This window comes from Acartia tonsa, chromosome 10 (genome assembly GCF_053477335.1).
Source record: "Acartia tonsa isolate MP-2025a chromosome 10, ASM5347733v1, whole genome shotgun sequence".
NCBI classification, from domain to species: Eukaryota; Metazoa; Arthropoda; class Copepoda; order Calanoida; family Acartiidae; genus Acartia; species Acartia tonsa.
In genome coordinates this window covers 28,487,694-28,504,060 of record NC_137269.1, presented here as the reverse complement: position 1 = coordinate 28,504,060, position 16,367 = coordinate 28,487,694, and the positions used below count along the sequence as shown (strand labels likewise).

General features: G+C 34.3%; 3 protein-coding genes across 4 annotated transcripts in view; 2 read left to right on the top strand and 1 right to left on the bottom strand.

The window, feature by feature from the left end:
- LOC145329787 (uncharacterized) overlaps positions 1-16,367 on the bottom strand; it is a 122,017-nt gene that overhangs the window by 87,802 nt on the left and 17,848 nt on the right. The window lies entirely within an intron of this gene.
- On the top strand, positions 9,121-13,457 carry LOC145329790 (uncharacterized). Its single transcript, XM_080174186.1, has 3 exons — positions 9,121-12,197; positions 12,461-12,544; positions 13,051-13,457. The coding sequence occupies exons 1-3, from the start codon at positions 11,971-11,973 to the stop codon at positions 13,166-13,168; spliced, it is 429 nt and encodes a 142-aa protein (XP_080030312.1). The 5' UTR covers positions 9,121-11,970; the 3' UTR covers positions 13,169-13,457.
- On the top strand, positions 13,618-16,010 carry LOC145329789 (uncharacterized). The gene is made up of 6 exons (XM_080174185.1): positions 13,618-13,653; positions 13,735-14,111; positions 14,333-14,418; positions 14,591-14,796; positions 15,340-15,550; positions 15,736-16,010. Exons 2-6 carry the CDS (start codon positions 13,790-13,792, stop codon positions 15,913-15,915), a joined length of 1,005 nt encoding a protein of 334 aa, XP_080030311.1. The 5' UTR covers positions 13,618-13,653; positions 13,735-13,789; the 3' UTR covers positions 15,916-16,010.

The window sequence follows — 16,367 nt, the reverse complement described above, 5'->3', positions numbered from 1 at the left end:
CAATAATCATAACTTTTTTTACTTTAATGAAATAAATAATCTAAATAAATAAATAAACTATGTTGACTTAAATAAAATGAAAATAAATATTTTTATTTTATTTGGATTGGAGTTAGTTTTGTAAATTGTAACGATTTGTCCTTGTTCTCTAAGGTCTCATATTTCCTGTATCATGAGTTGACCCTTAGCTTTATGCGGTCATAAATGTTCCCCCCCCCCCCCCCAAAAAAAAACGCTTTTATCAATATACCTTGTATATTGGGGAATATTAACAAGGATTAAAACATCCATAAAAACTAGTACTGAAACTTTATGACAAACGGATACAGGAAGCAAATGCCTACATTACCAGAAATGAAAAAAGCTATCCGCTTTCTTACGGAGATTGACCAGCCCTAATTATAAAAAAGCTATTGTTCTGTAAGATTAAAACGATTTCTGAAACTGTATAACAAACGGATAATAACACAAACACTTAAATAGTTCAGAATAGTCGACAAATAGTCGACGGACAAACTGACCCTAATTATAGAAAATTATTGTTCTGTATGAACTTGAAGATCTCATATTTCTCATGTGAGTTCAGTTAAGTTGACCCTTCCAGTTTCCCTTCCTTAATCAGGTGACATAAATTTTTCCTCCCCGCCCCCCCCCCCAAAAATAAATATTGTACAGCGATTAAGGCGCGAAGATATGTTAATTTTATTTACCATAAAAACGAGTACTTTTATTATCAAACTGACATTATTCTTTTATTTTAGTAATTATGGGAAAATTGAAACAAATTTAAAATGCACGGAAAAATGTCTATAAAAATTTTAAAAAACTTAATTATGAAATAGCTTCGCTCCAAAAAAAATAAAATACTGAAGGGAAACAAACTAATCTCAAATCTTAAATATATATGAACATAGCTTTGTAAGTATGTCTGTCCAGGCGATAAATTTAATTCAAAAAATAGATATTTATCAAATTATCACATCGTATTATAAGCGTATGACCGGAAAGTAAAAACGATTTCTTTCAACTGAAGTCCAAAAAAACCGTATATAGTTATTCCGAATTTTACGATTTGTATTTAATAAAAGATAGACAGACAAAAAGAAAGAACTAAAATTATTAAAGTGATTATCTAAATTTGGTTACTATCATCATATCTTTGTAGTTTGTATAATTGATCAAAAAGCCTTCATAAAACTCCTAGGAAAGTTTTTTATCCGTGGAGATTAACAGACATCCTATTATTTTATTCTTTGGTTTTCAATGATAACTATGATATATAGACAGAACAGAAATGTACAATCGTTTGATTATTAAAACCAGTTTTTTTAGCCCCGAGGAGCCGTTTAACTATGAAAGAAATAGCTATCTGTCTTAAAGAACGAACGAATTAAAAAGTAAAAACTTTGTATATTTGTTTTATTCAAAAAGAGTAGGTTTTATTGCAATTAGAGTCTTCCAACTAATTCACTTACAATTTTGCTTCATATCCGTGTCATGTTATTTAGTTGACCCTTTTTAAAAAAATTTAAATTTCCCTTCCTTGCGAAAGAATGTTTTTAAAACTTAAAACATATGAAATGATATTATCACAGATATTATCATCAATCTATAATATAATTGGCCAAAAAGCCTTCATAAAGTGTTATAAAGCATATAGAGAAGTTATCTATATTCCAACTTTCAATATGTAACTTTGAAGCAATTTTGTTTGTTTTCTACATTACCGAATACTTTGTGAAATCAATTCGTCTCAAATGTAACTTTTCTTAAAAATAGGTTTCTAAAACTTGAAATATAATTTTTAACTTTTCTCACCAATGAATGATGAAAGTATAAATTTAAGAACAATTTGAAATATTTACCCTCTAACGGCTAATTTATTTACTATAATTTCATCGTATTAAATCCAAATTTAATCTTGTTTCTCCCCCCCCCCCCCCACCCCAATTATTACCATACCATTACCAGGTTGGTTACGATATTATATATTTGTTTTTTATCCGTGGACCGTGTGACATGAAAGATTAAGCATCAAATCCTCCCCCCCTCCTCAAAGGGGAAATTAGCAGAATTCTTACATGTCTACCTAATAATTATAAAACATACATAAGTAGCGAAGCTCTAAAATTATGAATAATAAATAGACCATTTGGAACAATGTATGGTTGTCTTTTGAAGCATTAAGCTAATAGAAAAACGTTAAAACTTAAACAATTGAATTTACAATTACATAATCCTAAATTTGCCTAAACTTAAAATTGTTTATTAATTATTTCTTATCAGTTCAGCATTTTGATTTTTGATTATTATTTATTATTGTCAACTGTCCTATCCCCTCCTAATATTTATGTTTTTCCCCCTATTTTTTTGGGGGGGGGGGGAGCTAAACAGATATCCTATTACCTCCTAATATTTATTACATACAACACCAACCCCAATTTTAGGGGGTTACATGGGGGGGGGGTAGATATACCACACTTTTCTGGGATCTTGCTGCGTCAAGTATCAACTGTTGGGAATATCAAAGGATGACTCCATGCAAAATTTGAGCCGGATCCGGCCAAAACCGGCCGTGAATTTTATAAAAAACCGGTTTTTTCCGGTTTTTAGGGGGTATCTGTAAATCGATTCAGCTGGAGCAAAACCGGTTGGAGGTACAAAAAATTTTACTTCACATGAAATTTAGCCAATGCAATTGCCTACAAAAATGTACTTCATCATCAACTTGATTGGACAACTCTTTCCCCTCCTAAATGTCCATTAAAACCTCGGAAACGGCAAAAATCGCCAAAAATCACGCCCTCGGCGGCGAATAACGGCTAAACGGTCAGTCGGAGGCGAATGAAACATAAATAAAGAACTGTCCGCCTAGAAAAGTTGTTCAATATCAAAGAGATGCTTGAAGTCTCTAAAACGACTCCTTCCCCTCCTTTAAGGGGAAAAACTGAAAAAACGTCATTTTCAAAAGTATGCCCACTTCGTGAGTGTGGGGGGCACTGAACCCGTCACCCCTGGGTCACCAAATATAAAGTCTAGGCGGCTCACATTGCTGAATTTTCACCAAGTGAAAGTCTTGTGTCATTATCTCTTATGAGAAAAAAGTTATTAATGAATTAAAATTTCAAATTGTGATTTTTTGATGGATTTCTTTGATGAAATGACAGGCCGGTCAATTTTTAGGCCATTTTTTGCGGTTTTTGGGCCGTCACGCCCAAACGGTTTGAGATAATCTCACGGGACCTTTTGCCCGACCTAAGTCTGGTTATTTGTGAGGTCTAAGAAAAAAAAATCCCTGATTGGATGAAGCACGACGTCGCTGCGCGCCGTCAAAAATCGCTGGTCGTCTCATTTTGCCCCCTCAAACCCTCACCTAGTGCCATTTTTCTGTGTAAAGATTATTATTATAATCTTTTGCGTAAGTCTGATTTTTGTTCCTAGACCTCACAAATAACCAGACTTAGGTTGGGCAAAAGGTCCCGTAAGATTATCTCAAACCGTTTGGGCGTGACGGCCCAAAAACCGCAAAAAATGGCCTAAAAATTGACCGGCCTGTCATTTCATCAAAGAAATCCATCAAAAAATCACAATTTGAAATTTTAATTCATTAATAACTTTTTTCTCATAAGAGATAATGACTCAAGACTTTCACTTGGTGAAAATTCAGGAATGTGAGCCGCCTAGACTTTATATTTGGTGACCCAGGGGTGACGGGTTCAGTGCCCCCCACACCCACGAAGTGGGCATACTTTTGAAAATGACGTTTTTTCAGTTTTTCCCCTTAAAGGAGGGGAAGGAGTCATTTTAGAGACTTCAAGCATCTCTTTAATATTGAACAACTTTTTGAGGCGGACATTTCTTTATTTATGTTTCATTCGCCTCCGACTGACCGTTTAGCCGTTATTCGCCGCCGAAGGCGTGATTTTTGGCGATTTTTGCCGTTTCCGAGGTTTTAATGGACATTTAGGAGGGGAAAGAGTTGTCCAATCAAGTTGATGATGAAGTACATTTTTGTAGGCAATTGCATTGGCTAAATTTCATGTGAAGTAAAATTTTTTGTACCTCCAACCGGTTTTGCTCCAGCTGAATCGATTTACAGATACCCCCTAAAAACCGGAAAAAACCGGTTTTTTATAAAATTCACGGCCGGTTTAGGCCGGATCCGGCTCAAATTTTGCATGGAGTCATCCTTTGATATTCCCAACAGTTGATACTTGACGCAGCAAGATCCCAGAAAAGTGTGGTATATCTAGGGGGGGGGGGGGGCGCGCATTACCACTCCGCCCATATTCATAATGAGCGGTGAAAATGGACAAAAAAATTGTAAAATACGTGATAAAAAACACATTTATAACAATCTTTTTCTATATATAACAATATAGTGTATTTCCGTAAAAAGACTCGGACGGAGGGACGTATGGACATACCTTAATTATAGAGTAACAAGGATTCTTATAATTTCATTTTCACTATGTTTATATATATGAGAGGGGGGGGGGGGGTCACGATTAATTTTTAACTTGGGGAGTGGGTAAGATTATAATTTATTATACTAGTGTAGTCTCACCCCTCCCCTATTTGAAGGTTGACCGTTACATTACAACTTACGATACAAATATTGACCCCTCCCCCCCCCCCCTCCCCAAGAAATAAGTTAACAATTCAAAACATATGGAAAATAGGAATTAGCGAAGCTTTTCTATAATTTGTGTTGGTTATAAACGTCAGTTAGTATTACTATTTTATATAATTTATAGACAGAATACTTACTTTATAATTATACTTATGCATTTATGTTAATGTCCCCCCCCCCCCCCCCCAAGAAACAAAACAAAACAAAACATATGGAAAATTCAAAATACTAGGAATTAGCGAAGCTTTTCTATAATTTGTGTTGGTTATAGACGTCAGTATGTTAGTATTTATATAATTTATACTTATAGACAGAATACTTACTTATAATTTTGATTATACTAATGCATTTATGTTAATGTTTTGCTTTAATGGATATTGTCATCCTTGTTAAAAATATTTCACACATATTGAAGATATCTAGAATATTATAAATCTTAATAATTTCTTGGAAACCAACAACAAAGAAAAATTTGTAGGGGGTAATTAATGATTCCTTGAAATTTCATTTGCTTACAGACCTTTGAAGTGACAACATTTGAACATTTGTTTTATTTTTGCTATCGTTATTATGGCGGAACAAGGACAGAGAGTCACAGTTGGGCGCAGGCGCAAGCCGGTAGCGATGGATGACTTGGTTCCTTACTTCCCCCGTACACTTACCTGTACAGATCCAGAACCAAGTTTATACCCCGACCTGATGCCTGGATGGTACGCCCATTATCAGGTCCTTCACAGATCTTTTAAAGATATATCTAACCTGCTTTACAGGTCGGGGTTTCAGAGTGTTCGGAATATGCAGGCGATCAGACTATTTAGTGAAGGAATTGGTATATACCAATTCCTTCACCAAGCCCTTCCATCTTCTCAGCGTACACGCGAACAAAACCAACTTGTTCTGCAGCAAATGGAAGCAAAATGCAACGGTTACCGTGACGACGTTATCCAGGCGTTAGCTGTCTATGACCGTGCGATAGGATTAGATGGCACAGTAGATCTATCATCAGATGAAGACGAATATCCCGATATCTCCGGCGATGTAAATCCATCTTCCGATGATGGAGATATTGACGCCATCCTGGAAGTTCTGGAACACGAAGGTGGCGCGAGCGAAGGTGAAGGTGATGACTCTGATGAGTCAGTGATCATTATCGATTGAGTTGAGATCGCATTCCTGTGAATATTTAGTTAGATTCCACATAAATAACATAACTTGACATATATATGCTATAATAATAAAACTATGAAAAATAATTTTCTTATTTTTATTTAATTTAATTTGTAATTGCGATGCTGCTCTATAATTTGAATTATAATTGAAGAAGTAAGCTCTGTTTGTCTGTAGCTAAGGATCTCGCTAACCACTGAACCTATATGGTTCTCCTTTACAGTACAGCTTCGTATAGGTCCTTAGATGGTTTTATTTGTGTACTTATTTTAACTTTGAATTGAAGACATAAATTTAAAATTATCAATAGCTATAGTATTAACTTTAACAAACAAAAACATTTAAAGTGCCACTAGAGGCCTCTAGGGGCGTAGCCGCTAGTAAACTTATAAAGAAGTAAGCTCTGTTTGTCTGTAGCTAAGGATCTCGCTAACCACTGAACCTATATGGTTCTCCTTTACAGTACAGCTTCGTATAGGTCCTTAGATGGTTTTATTTGTGTACTTATTTTAACTTTGAATTGAAGACATAAATTTAAAATTATCAATAGCTATAGTATTAACTTTAACAAACAAAAACATTTAAAGTGCCATTAGAGGCCGCTAGTAAACTTATAAAGAAGTAAGCTCTGTTTGTCTGTAGCTAAGGATCTCGCTAACCACTGAACCTATATGGTTCTCCTTTACAGTACAGCTTCGTATAGGTCCTTAGATGGTTTTAGGCTATTTTTCTGCCCTTTCATATCCCTTCGAATATAGAGCCTCTAAATGCTAGGGGCGCAGCCGTTTGTATCCAAGGAAGAGACTCGAGAGACGTTTGATATAGTTATTTGATATACTTAGGTAGGTAGGTAGGTAGGTTCGAATATAGAGCCTCTAAATGCTAGGGGCGCAGCCGTTTGTATCCAAGGAAGGAAGAGAGACGTTTGATATAGTTATTTGATAAAACTTAGGTAGGTTAGGTAAGCGTTCCACGTATTTAAAATTATCAATAGCTATTTCTTGCATCGTTAACGAATAAAAGCTAACTATCTCGGACGAAAAATCAACATGTTTAAAATGGACGTACGGACATTCTGGTAATGATTATAGAGTTGCTACGCTTTCTAAATCGGACGGACCGACCATAAGAATGAATAAAAAAGTGTATTATTTCGAGTTTCTTATCACATTTATTTTTATCACGAATATGAATATGAAATGAATTTATGAAATACAAAATGAAAATGAAACAATGAAATTGAAAAACGAAAAAAAAACAGACAGACAGACAGACATATTTACATTTAGAAATATAAAGTAGATTTGCTACTAAAAAATGAAACAATGAAATTGAAAAAAAAATTAAATGAAAATATTAAAACTAAAGAAAAGGGGTAGTTTCACGAAATGCATTTGAACTTAATTTAGTGAACCGCATATTTTATCCTGGTTAAATGGGTAAACTACATTTATATGGCATATATTTGAAATGAATTCAATTTTCTACCACGTAGTTTTTAAAATATCAAGACCTTAAAATTGTCTTTTTTGTGATATATGCAATTTAAAAAGACGATTTTCAAGTCTTGACATTTTAAAAACTATGTGGTAGAAAATTGAAATTTTTTCAAATATATGCCATATAAATGTAGTTTAACCATTTAACCAGGATAAAATATGCGGTTCACTAAATTAAGTTTAAATGCATTTCGTGAAACTACCCCTTTAAAAAATCTGCAAATTTAGTAAATAAAGTATAAATATATCAAAAATAGTATATACAAAATTTGAAAATATCCCCCCCACCAATAAAAATAACCGCGGGCGCTCGGCCCCCTAGCCATATAACCTAACCTAGCCTAACCTAATCCAGTCATTTAGTCGGGGGGGGGGGGGGGGGGGGGGATAATTGGAATTCTAGTAAATAAAGTAAATATATCAAAAATAGTATATACAAAATACAAAATAGATTTTTACAATTTTTATCCCCCCCCCCCACCAATAAAAATAACCGCGGGCGCTCGGCCCCCTAGCCATATAACCTAACCTAGCCTAACCTAATCCAGTCATTTAGTCGGGGGGGGGGGGGGGGGTGGGGATAACAACACAAAATAACAATAAATTAACAGTAAATATCAACAATAATCAATAGAATTGAAATGTATTATTGTTGATATTTACTGTGGCGGGCGCACCTATTGTCAAATTGAAAATAGGTGCAACACGACCACGTTGAGGTTGACGTTCTTGCTGTGGCGGGGGTGGGGGAGGTGGATTGTTGTCGGGAAGGGGCTCTGGAGGGTCGTCCTGCTGTTGAGGGTGGTCCGGCTCTTGAGGATGGTCCGGTTGTGGTGGTTGATGGGGAACATTGACATTATTGTTGTTCCCCATCTGTTGGATAACCTGTTGACCTTAATAAATTAAATCAAAATTAAAATTAAAATCTCTCAGGAGGGTGGTCGATAGATCGATGTACATCCCCAGTGATTTTCCCTTCTGTAGATTACAATTAGTTCCATAAAAGCCAAAAAAAATACATTTTAATTAAAGATCCAGCTTAGATTTTTTGACGCATTTTTTGGAGCTTCTCTTTTATGGATGTTTTCATCCTTGTTTTATAATAATCATGTAAGCAATTCTGTATGATATTTACTATTAATTTAAAATAAATGGTTATTTTTTCCAAACCATAAAATATCTCAACGCAATTAATTAATTAAATTAATTCCAAAAGGTGAATTTATTATTTTAGAGTAAGGTTACTGGACAAACGTATTATATATAATACCTACCTAATTGTCTTGCAGCATTACGGCGTCGTTGTCGTCGAACTCGACGCTGGTCATCAGGCTGGGGTGCAATAGCAGCCACAACCGGATCATCTCGGAGGGGGGCCTCAACAGGAACAGGAAGAGGAACAGCGACACCTTAATAAATTATAAATGTATAGAGTCGAAGCAAAATTTTAAGTAAATTTGTTGGAAAACTGCTTCATACAGGATAATGTTTATGGTCATACTTACATTTCTAGGACTTAATTATAGAGTTGCTTCGCTTATAATATTATTCTTTGTTGTCCAAGGAATCAATATACCAAAAACCAGATCAAACGGATAATTAGATCACATAAAATTTTGTTGTTATAAAAGTAGAAAAATCAACATGTTTAAAAGGGACATACGGACATTCTGGTAATGCTTATAGAGTTGCTTCGCTTTCTAAATCGTACGTAACTACATCATGCAAAGTTTGAAATCGATAGGACAATTCTAACATGCCTAAATTAACGAATAAAAGCTAACTATCTCGGACGAAAAATCAACATGTTTAAAATGGACGTACGGACATTCTGGTAATGATTATAGAGTTGCTACGCTTTCTAAATCGGACGGACCGACCATAATTATAGAAAAGCTTCGCTTTTAAAAAGGTAAAAAGGAGAACCCGATCGGTTCATCGGTTAGCGAGATCCTTTAGTATAAGGATTATTTATTCATTATATTACACTTGGTGGAATAAGTTATAACTATAAAAACAAGGATGACAACATCCATAAAAGCGAAGCTCTGAAAAGGTAGGACAAACGGACATTAACACTTGTATAATGTCATGTTTATAATTGTTTATGGTTATGGTTATGGATTTACGGACATTCTGGTAATGATTATAGAGTTGCTTCGCTTTCTAAATCGTACGTAACTACATCATAATAAATAAATAACTAAAAATAAATAGAATTCAATATATATTATACCTGGGTCAAGTTGTTGACGTCGTTCAAGTATTCGCTGGCTCCTTCGTTTCGTGCTGCTGGGTACTCTAGATTTCATTATTCGTTCGGATATTTATACTGAAATAATAATTTAATAATTAGTATTTTATTTTTCATAATGCAAATGCAGATATAATTAATTTCAATTTCAATTCAATTTCATCAAAACGTTCACAATATACGTATAAAAACACTGCAAAATCAAATATTAAAAAATAATTAACTTTATAAGTTTATTTTATGCGTATATAAAAACTAATTACGCATTAAAACAAAGAGAAAGGCGGTCAAAAGGTAGAGAAAGCCATTAAAATAAAGGGGTTGTATGCAAAAATGTAATTTCCTCATTACCTTCCGATAAGCCGCTGAAATTTATTTTGCCTTTTCTCGGCAGTTTTCGGCGGTTGCGCCGCCGTTTCTTCTCCCCTTAGTATCCAAGTAACTTGAAGTTGGCTGGCCCATCTCTCGTTCGTCGCCAACCTACTATTTAACTTTAAATTACAAATTTGTAAAATGTAAATTATCTTTATAAACCAACCTAATGCCGTAAAATCAATCTTCGAATAAACCAACCTAATGCCGTAAAATCAATCTTCGATATTTATTATTTAGAAAATGTTAAGATTTTTAATTTGTTAATACTAATAGTCTAATAGCATGAAAAAATTTTATCTTTACATACCCTTTAAAATAAGTGGCATCCGCATTTAGAGCCTAGAGGTCAATATCCAAACATATATGGGTGGGGGAAAAGGGTTTTACATGTAAGTAACAGTTAACACCTTTATAGTCCCCCCCCCAAAAATAAAGGGAAGGGCAATGGGCTGTTTATTTTACTCTAGTCTCCCCCCCCTCCCCTTTTAAGGAGGGTTGCTATATGAAAAGAAAGGGTTGAACTTGATTTTGAATATAACCCCCCCCCCCCCCCCAAAAAAATACAAAGAATAATCCCTTTATTTATTTAAATTTTCCTTTATAAAAATTTTCCATAATATATATATGACGACACCTTTATTATACATAGAATATATGAAAAGAAAGGGTTGAACTTGATTTTGAATATAACCCCCCCCCCCCCAAAAAAAAATACAAAGAATAATCCCTTTATTTATTTAAATTTTCCTTTATAAAAATTTTCCATAATATATATATGACGACACCTTTATTATAACCCCCCTTTATTTATTTAAATTTTCCTTTATAAAAATTTTCCACTAATGCTGGGTGACGGGAGAGAGTTTTTTTTTTAACTTTTAAGAAAGGTTTATATATATGACACCTTTATAAATTATAACCTTATATTATAATGGCCGATAAATTGATGTACACTCCCAATGATGATGCACAAAATTACCCCTTTTGTAAATAACAATTCATAGTTGAAACGTTTTTACACTCAACTTAATGAAGCAACCAAGTCCCAAAATTCCCCAAAATTGTTGAGCAAACCAAAAAGAAAACGTTGGTATAAAACTTTGTTTTTAAAAGATATGAAATGATACAGATATTCATCATATCATTATCATCAATCTATTCTATAATTGGCCAAAAAGCCTTCATAAAGTGACCTCAAAGCTGACAATGTCAATGGTAATCCTTGAATGTTATGTAACTTCCAATATGTAACTATGAAGCAATTTTGTTTGTCTACATTACCGAATACTTTTTTAATTCTATTCATCTCAAATGTAACTTTTCTTAAAAATAGGTTTCTAAAACTTGAAATATAATTTTTAACTTTTCTTACCAATGAATGATGAAACTTAAGTATAAATTGAAAAACAATTTGAAATATCCAGCCTCTAACGGCTAATTTATTTACTAAAATTTCATCGTATTAAATCCAAATTAAATCTTGTTGGTTCCCCCCCCCCCCCCCTCCTCCTAACCATTACGTTATGATGGGTGGAGAAAAAAAGATTACATATAATTATATTCAAATAAGAAGTGTTGAAAAAGGGGGGTGGGGCAGGTTTCAAATAATCTTTAATCTTTTAATCTTTAATCTTTTACGGAGGGTAAATTAAGTGTTAAATTACCCCTTCTGCAGATTAAGCATCAAATCCTCCCCCCTCCTCAAGGGGAAATTAGGAGAATTCTTAGTCTTACATGTCATATAAATATTTTCCAACACATCCCATGATTTCCCTCGTACTTCGTAGTAATTGGATACGGATTATAGTTATACCCCCCCCCCCCCACACTTTCTTTTATGTGTGTTTATTTTATCCCTTACTATTCCAAAAAATAAAATTATGGGTGGAGTTACTGTTAAGTTGTTAACCCTTTTCTTCCCCCAATCATCCAATGTAAGCGGTAACCTGGCCATTCTCACCACCTTAGGCTTAAAGTCATAAAGTCATAATTAATATTAATCTTTTTTTTTAGTTTTAGTTCAGTTACAACATCGTTAGAGAATGGCTGAGCCTGACTCTAATAAAGTTATAGGTGACGATGATGACAGTGAGGTTGTCCAAGCTATGCCTGACTCTTCAGTTACGCGTACTCGTAGTTTGCGTGAACGTAAGACGATCCCCGATGCAAGAATACCCGATATTTTGGATGAGGTTGACCTTGATATGTTGGAGGAAAAGGAGGGTTTGGGGTCCCCCCCCAAAAAAATAACCCCCAGTGATAACATTAGGTAATAATAATATTTTCATTTTATATTTAATAATGTTATAAAAAAACTAAAAGGGGTAGTTTCACGAAGTTTATTTATTAAGCTCAAATGCATTTCGTGAAACTACCCCTTATAAAATTAGTGGGTTTCGTCGTATTTTTACTTTTTATTTACTATTAAGCTCAAATGCATACCCCTAATAAAATTATAATAAATGGGATTATGAAAAGTAGTAACTTTTTATCTTAGGGTAGGTAAATGTTATTTATTTATTTAATTTTCAGTTGCACTCCAGGGTCGGTAATGTTGGAGGAGAAGGAGGGGTTGGGGACCCCCACAAAAAAAATAACCCCCAGTGATAACATTAGGTAATAATAATATTTTCATTTTATATTTAATAATGTTATAAAAAAACTAAAAGGGGTAGTTTCACGAAGTGCATCTACCCATGCTAAAAAAAGTATAGAAATGGGATTTTTACAGTAACTTTTTATTTATTAAGCTCAAATGCATTTCGTGAAACTACCCCTTATAAAATTAGTGGGTTTCGTCGTATTTTTACTTTTTATTTACTATTAAGCTCAAATGCATACCCCTAATAAAATTATAATAAATGGGATTATGAAAAGTAGTGGGTTCCTTTATCTTAGGGTAGGTAAATGTTAAAAAAATATCCTTACTTACTTTTGGTCAGGTTAGGTTGGGTCCTCCATCCATCCTCCGGGGCGCATTCCTTCCATGTTCAGCAACTCTCGGTGCTCTACACACCAAGAGAGGCCATTTTTTTTTAGAATATAATCCCAAATTTGGTAAATTTGGTGGGTTCTAAAAAGAACCAGAGAAATTGAAAATTTATTTATTTATTTAATTTCAGTTGCACTCCAGTCACTTCAAAAATAGCTGATCCACAACGCAAGCGAATAATAACAAAGTTGTGTTCACCTCCAAGGGTCAAGAAAAGAAGAACAGAGTCTTCTCCCCAATCGAGGTAAAAAAAACAAGTAGCCAAATAATTTTTTTTTATTTTGTCCAGAGGGCAAGGTAAAAATAATATTAATTAATAATTAAAATAATAGGCTATTTTTTTAAGGTCAAAACCTGACAGCCCAGAACCTGAAAATCCAACTTCACCCCCCAAACCTTCTCCCCAATCGAGGTAAAAAAAACAAGTAGCCAAATAATTTTTATATTTTGTCCAGAGGGCAAGGGAAAAATAATATTAATTAATAATTAAAATAATAGGCTATTTTTTTAAGGTCAAAACCTGACAGCCCAGAACCTGAAAATCCAACTTCACCCCCCAAACCTTCTCCCCAATCGAGGTAAAAAAAACAAGTAGCCAAATAATTTTTATATTTTGTCCAGAGGGCAAGGGAAAAATAATATTAATTAATAATTAAAATTTTTTAAGGTCAAAACCTGACAGCCCAGAACCTGAAAATCCAACTTCACCCCCAAAACCTTCTCCCCAATCGAGGTAAAAAAAACAAGTAGCCAAATAATTTTTATATTTTGTCCAGAGGGCAAGGGAAAAATAATATTAATTAATTATTTTAAGGTCAAAACCAGCAAGCCCACAACCAGCTTCACAAACAACACCAGATACATCACCAATGCGCCCACTCAACGTAACGCCGCCGCCGTCTCCATCACCTACAAGTACAACAGCCACACCTAAAGCCGCAGCTGGAGACACACCTTCTTCAGCACAGTCATCCCCAGCTGGAGAAAAGCCAAAAGGGAGAGGTGGCCGTACAAGTACAACAGCCACACCTAAAGCCGCAGCCACACCTACAACACCAGCTGGAGACACACCTTCTTCAGCACAGTCATCCCCAGCTGGAGAAAAGCCAAAAGGGAGAGGTGGCCGTACAAAAGGATCCAAGAATAAACCCAAGATGAACAGTGACAGTACGGAACATATGTTCATCAGAGGTAAGCTTAAATTAGTATAATTAATATCAATAACATAGGTAGTAACATTAAAAATTTAATTGACAGGATGTCTATTTGTCTGTACTTAAATAAAATACATTATATTATATTTATAATTAATAACCATACAATCTCAACCGTAAATACATAAATTTCTAGAATACTAGTTTGTTTTACTTTACCTATAATATATTAAATTAACTGTTCTATTGATTACCTAGACTGCGTGGGTACAGTACAAGGGGACACACACTCGCTCTATGACCGCCTTGATGGGAAGAGGATAACATATAGTAATGGTGATAAGGTACAAACATAAATACTAAAAATAATAATAAAATGTAGAGGGGGGGGGGGGGGGGCAAAAGTGACACTTTTTGAAAGCAAAACTAAAAGTCAAGAAAGGAACACAACTAAAAAAAGAGTTACAGGTGTGAGATTATTAAATAAAATGTTTAATAAAATTAAAATTACTTCAGGTTTATGTCTACTTGGTTAAAGTGCTTGAAGATCATGCTTACATGATCCCCAACTACCCTGGAAAGGGTCAGAATAAGACCCCGTGGGGGCGGGGGTGCAAATACTGTAACTTCCATACCTGGGATGGCACATACCACGTGAAAGAATACCCCAAAGAGGGAAAACCATTAGAGAGATTTATACTGCAAGAAACTAACCTTCTTAGGTAATAATATTAAGTTGACATAAAATAACATGATGTATTAACGCAACGTGCCGGAGCCGTATAATTTTGATGCGGCTCCGGCTCCGGGGAGCCGTATTTGGAAATACGGCTCCCGGCTCCGGCTCCAGCTCCGGCTCCTACCTTAAAATTAATATATCAATTTTTTTCCATTATTGAATTTGATAAAATAAGATAAATAATATAAAATATTTTGCTTTTATTTGATTAAAGCTATATAAAAGTAGAAGGATGTGTGTCTATTTGTTAAGTAACAATAGTTTTTCAGTTTATTATATGGAAATAGACCGTTGCCAAATTATAATATTACTTTAAAAAATCATTTTTACCTAGTCCGGAGCCGGAGCCGTTTTTAACAAAAAATACGGCTCCGGATCCGGCTCCACAAAAAATGTTGCTGCTCCCGGCTCCAGAACACTGGTATTAAGTATTCATAAACATTGATTAAAAATATATACTGACAGACAAGGTGAATTATAGAGTAGCTTTGCTAAAAAAAATAATATTAATTGCTTACCTGTTTAGGAGGTTTAGCCGTCACTGGATCATTGACCACAGAGATGTTTACCGAGAGTATAGGAAGGGAGTGAACCTGGCCAGCTTTCAGAGGAAGTTTCAACAGGCCCAGGCAGATGCTGAAGTTATCCATGAAGTCAAAATATACGTCACTGCCCTAGAAGCGCTGCGCCACATAACAGGAAAACTGGTTAATAATGAAAGTTTCCTTCGCTTTAAGGTAAATGTATGTTTAATATTTTTGATCATATTTGCTGTTATCTAATGTCTCATACCTATATTTTTTTAAACAAAATTAATTGAAAATGATTGCTAAAATCGAAATATATCTTCATGTCAGTTAGAATAGTGTATTTTTTAAAAATAGGTTGAAAAACATACTAACTTTAAAAAATTCGCTTTAAGGATACGGATGCCAATGCCTTTGACCATATCGTCGCCAAGCAGGTCGGTTTACTTGAGAAAGGCAAGAAGCAGGATGCACCCACCAGCAAACAGCTTCATAACTGGCTGCAGGGGCAGCACAAGTATTACATGGAATCCTTCAAGAAGATTTTAGAAAATAAAGGTATTAATAACTATTAACTATTAAGTATTATAATTTATAAACTAAAACATTACTAAATAATTTCAAAATCTGAAAGAAATAACAAATAATTAATTTAAATTATCTTCACTTCCGCGGGTGTGTACATTGCCGAAATCGAAGGAAAGGTGCACACCTGCGGAAAAAATGTTAATATTTAATTATTTTAAATAATCAATATTATCTTTGTTTCCGCAGGTTTGCACCTTTCCTTCGACTTCGGCAATGTTCACCACACCGACTTCATTGCAGGTAACCTAAATAAAATAAATAAACTATTATTATTTATTAATGCAATTACAACTGCAGCAGCTACATAACCTGAATTAAATAAAGTAAAGTAAACTATTATGAATGAATAATATAAAAGAATTACTAATTTTTCAGTAACTGCAAACTATACCGATGCAGACGGTCCCAAAGAATTGTTGCTCGCCTGTGAACAGGTATA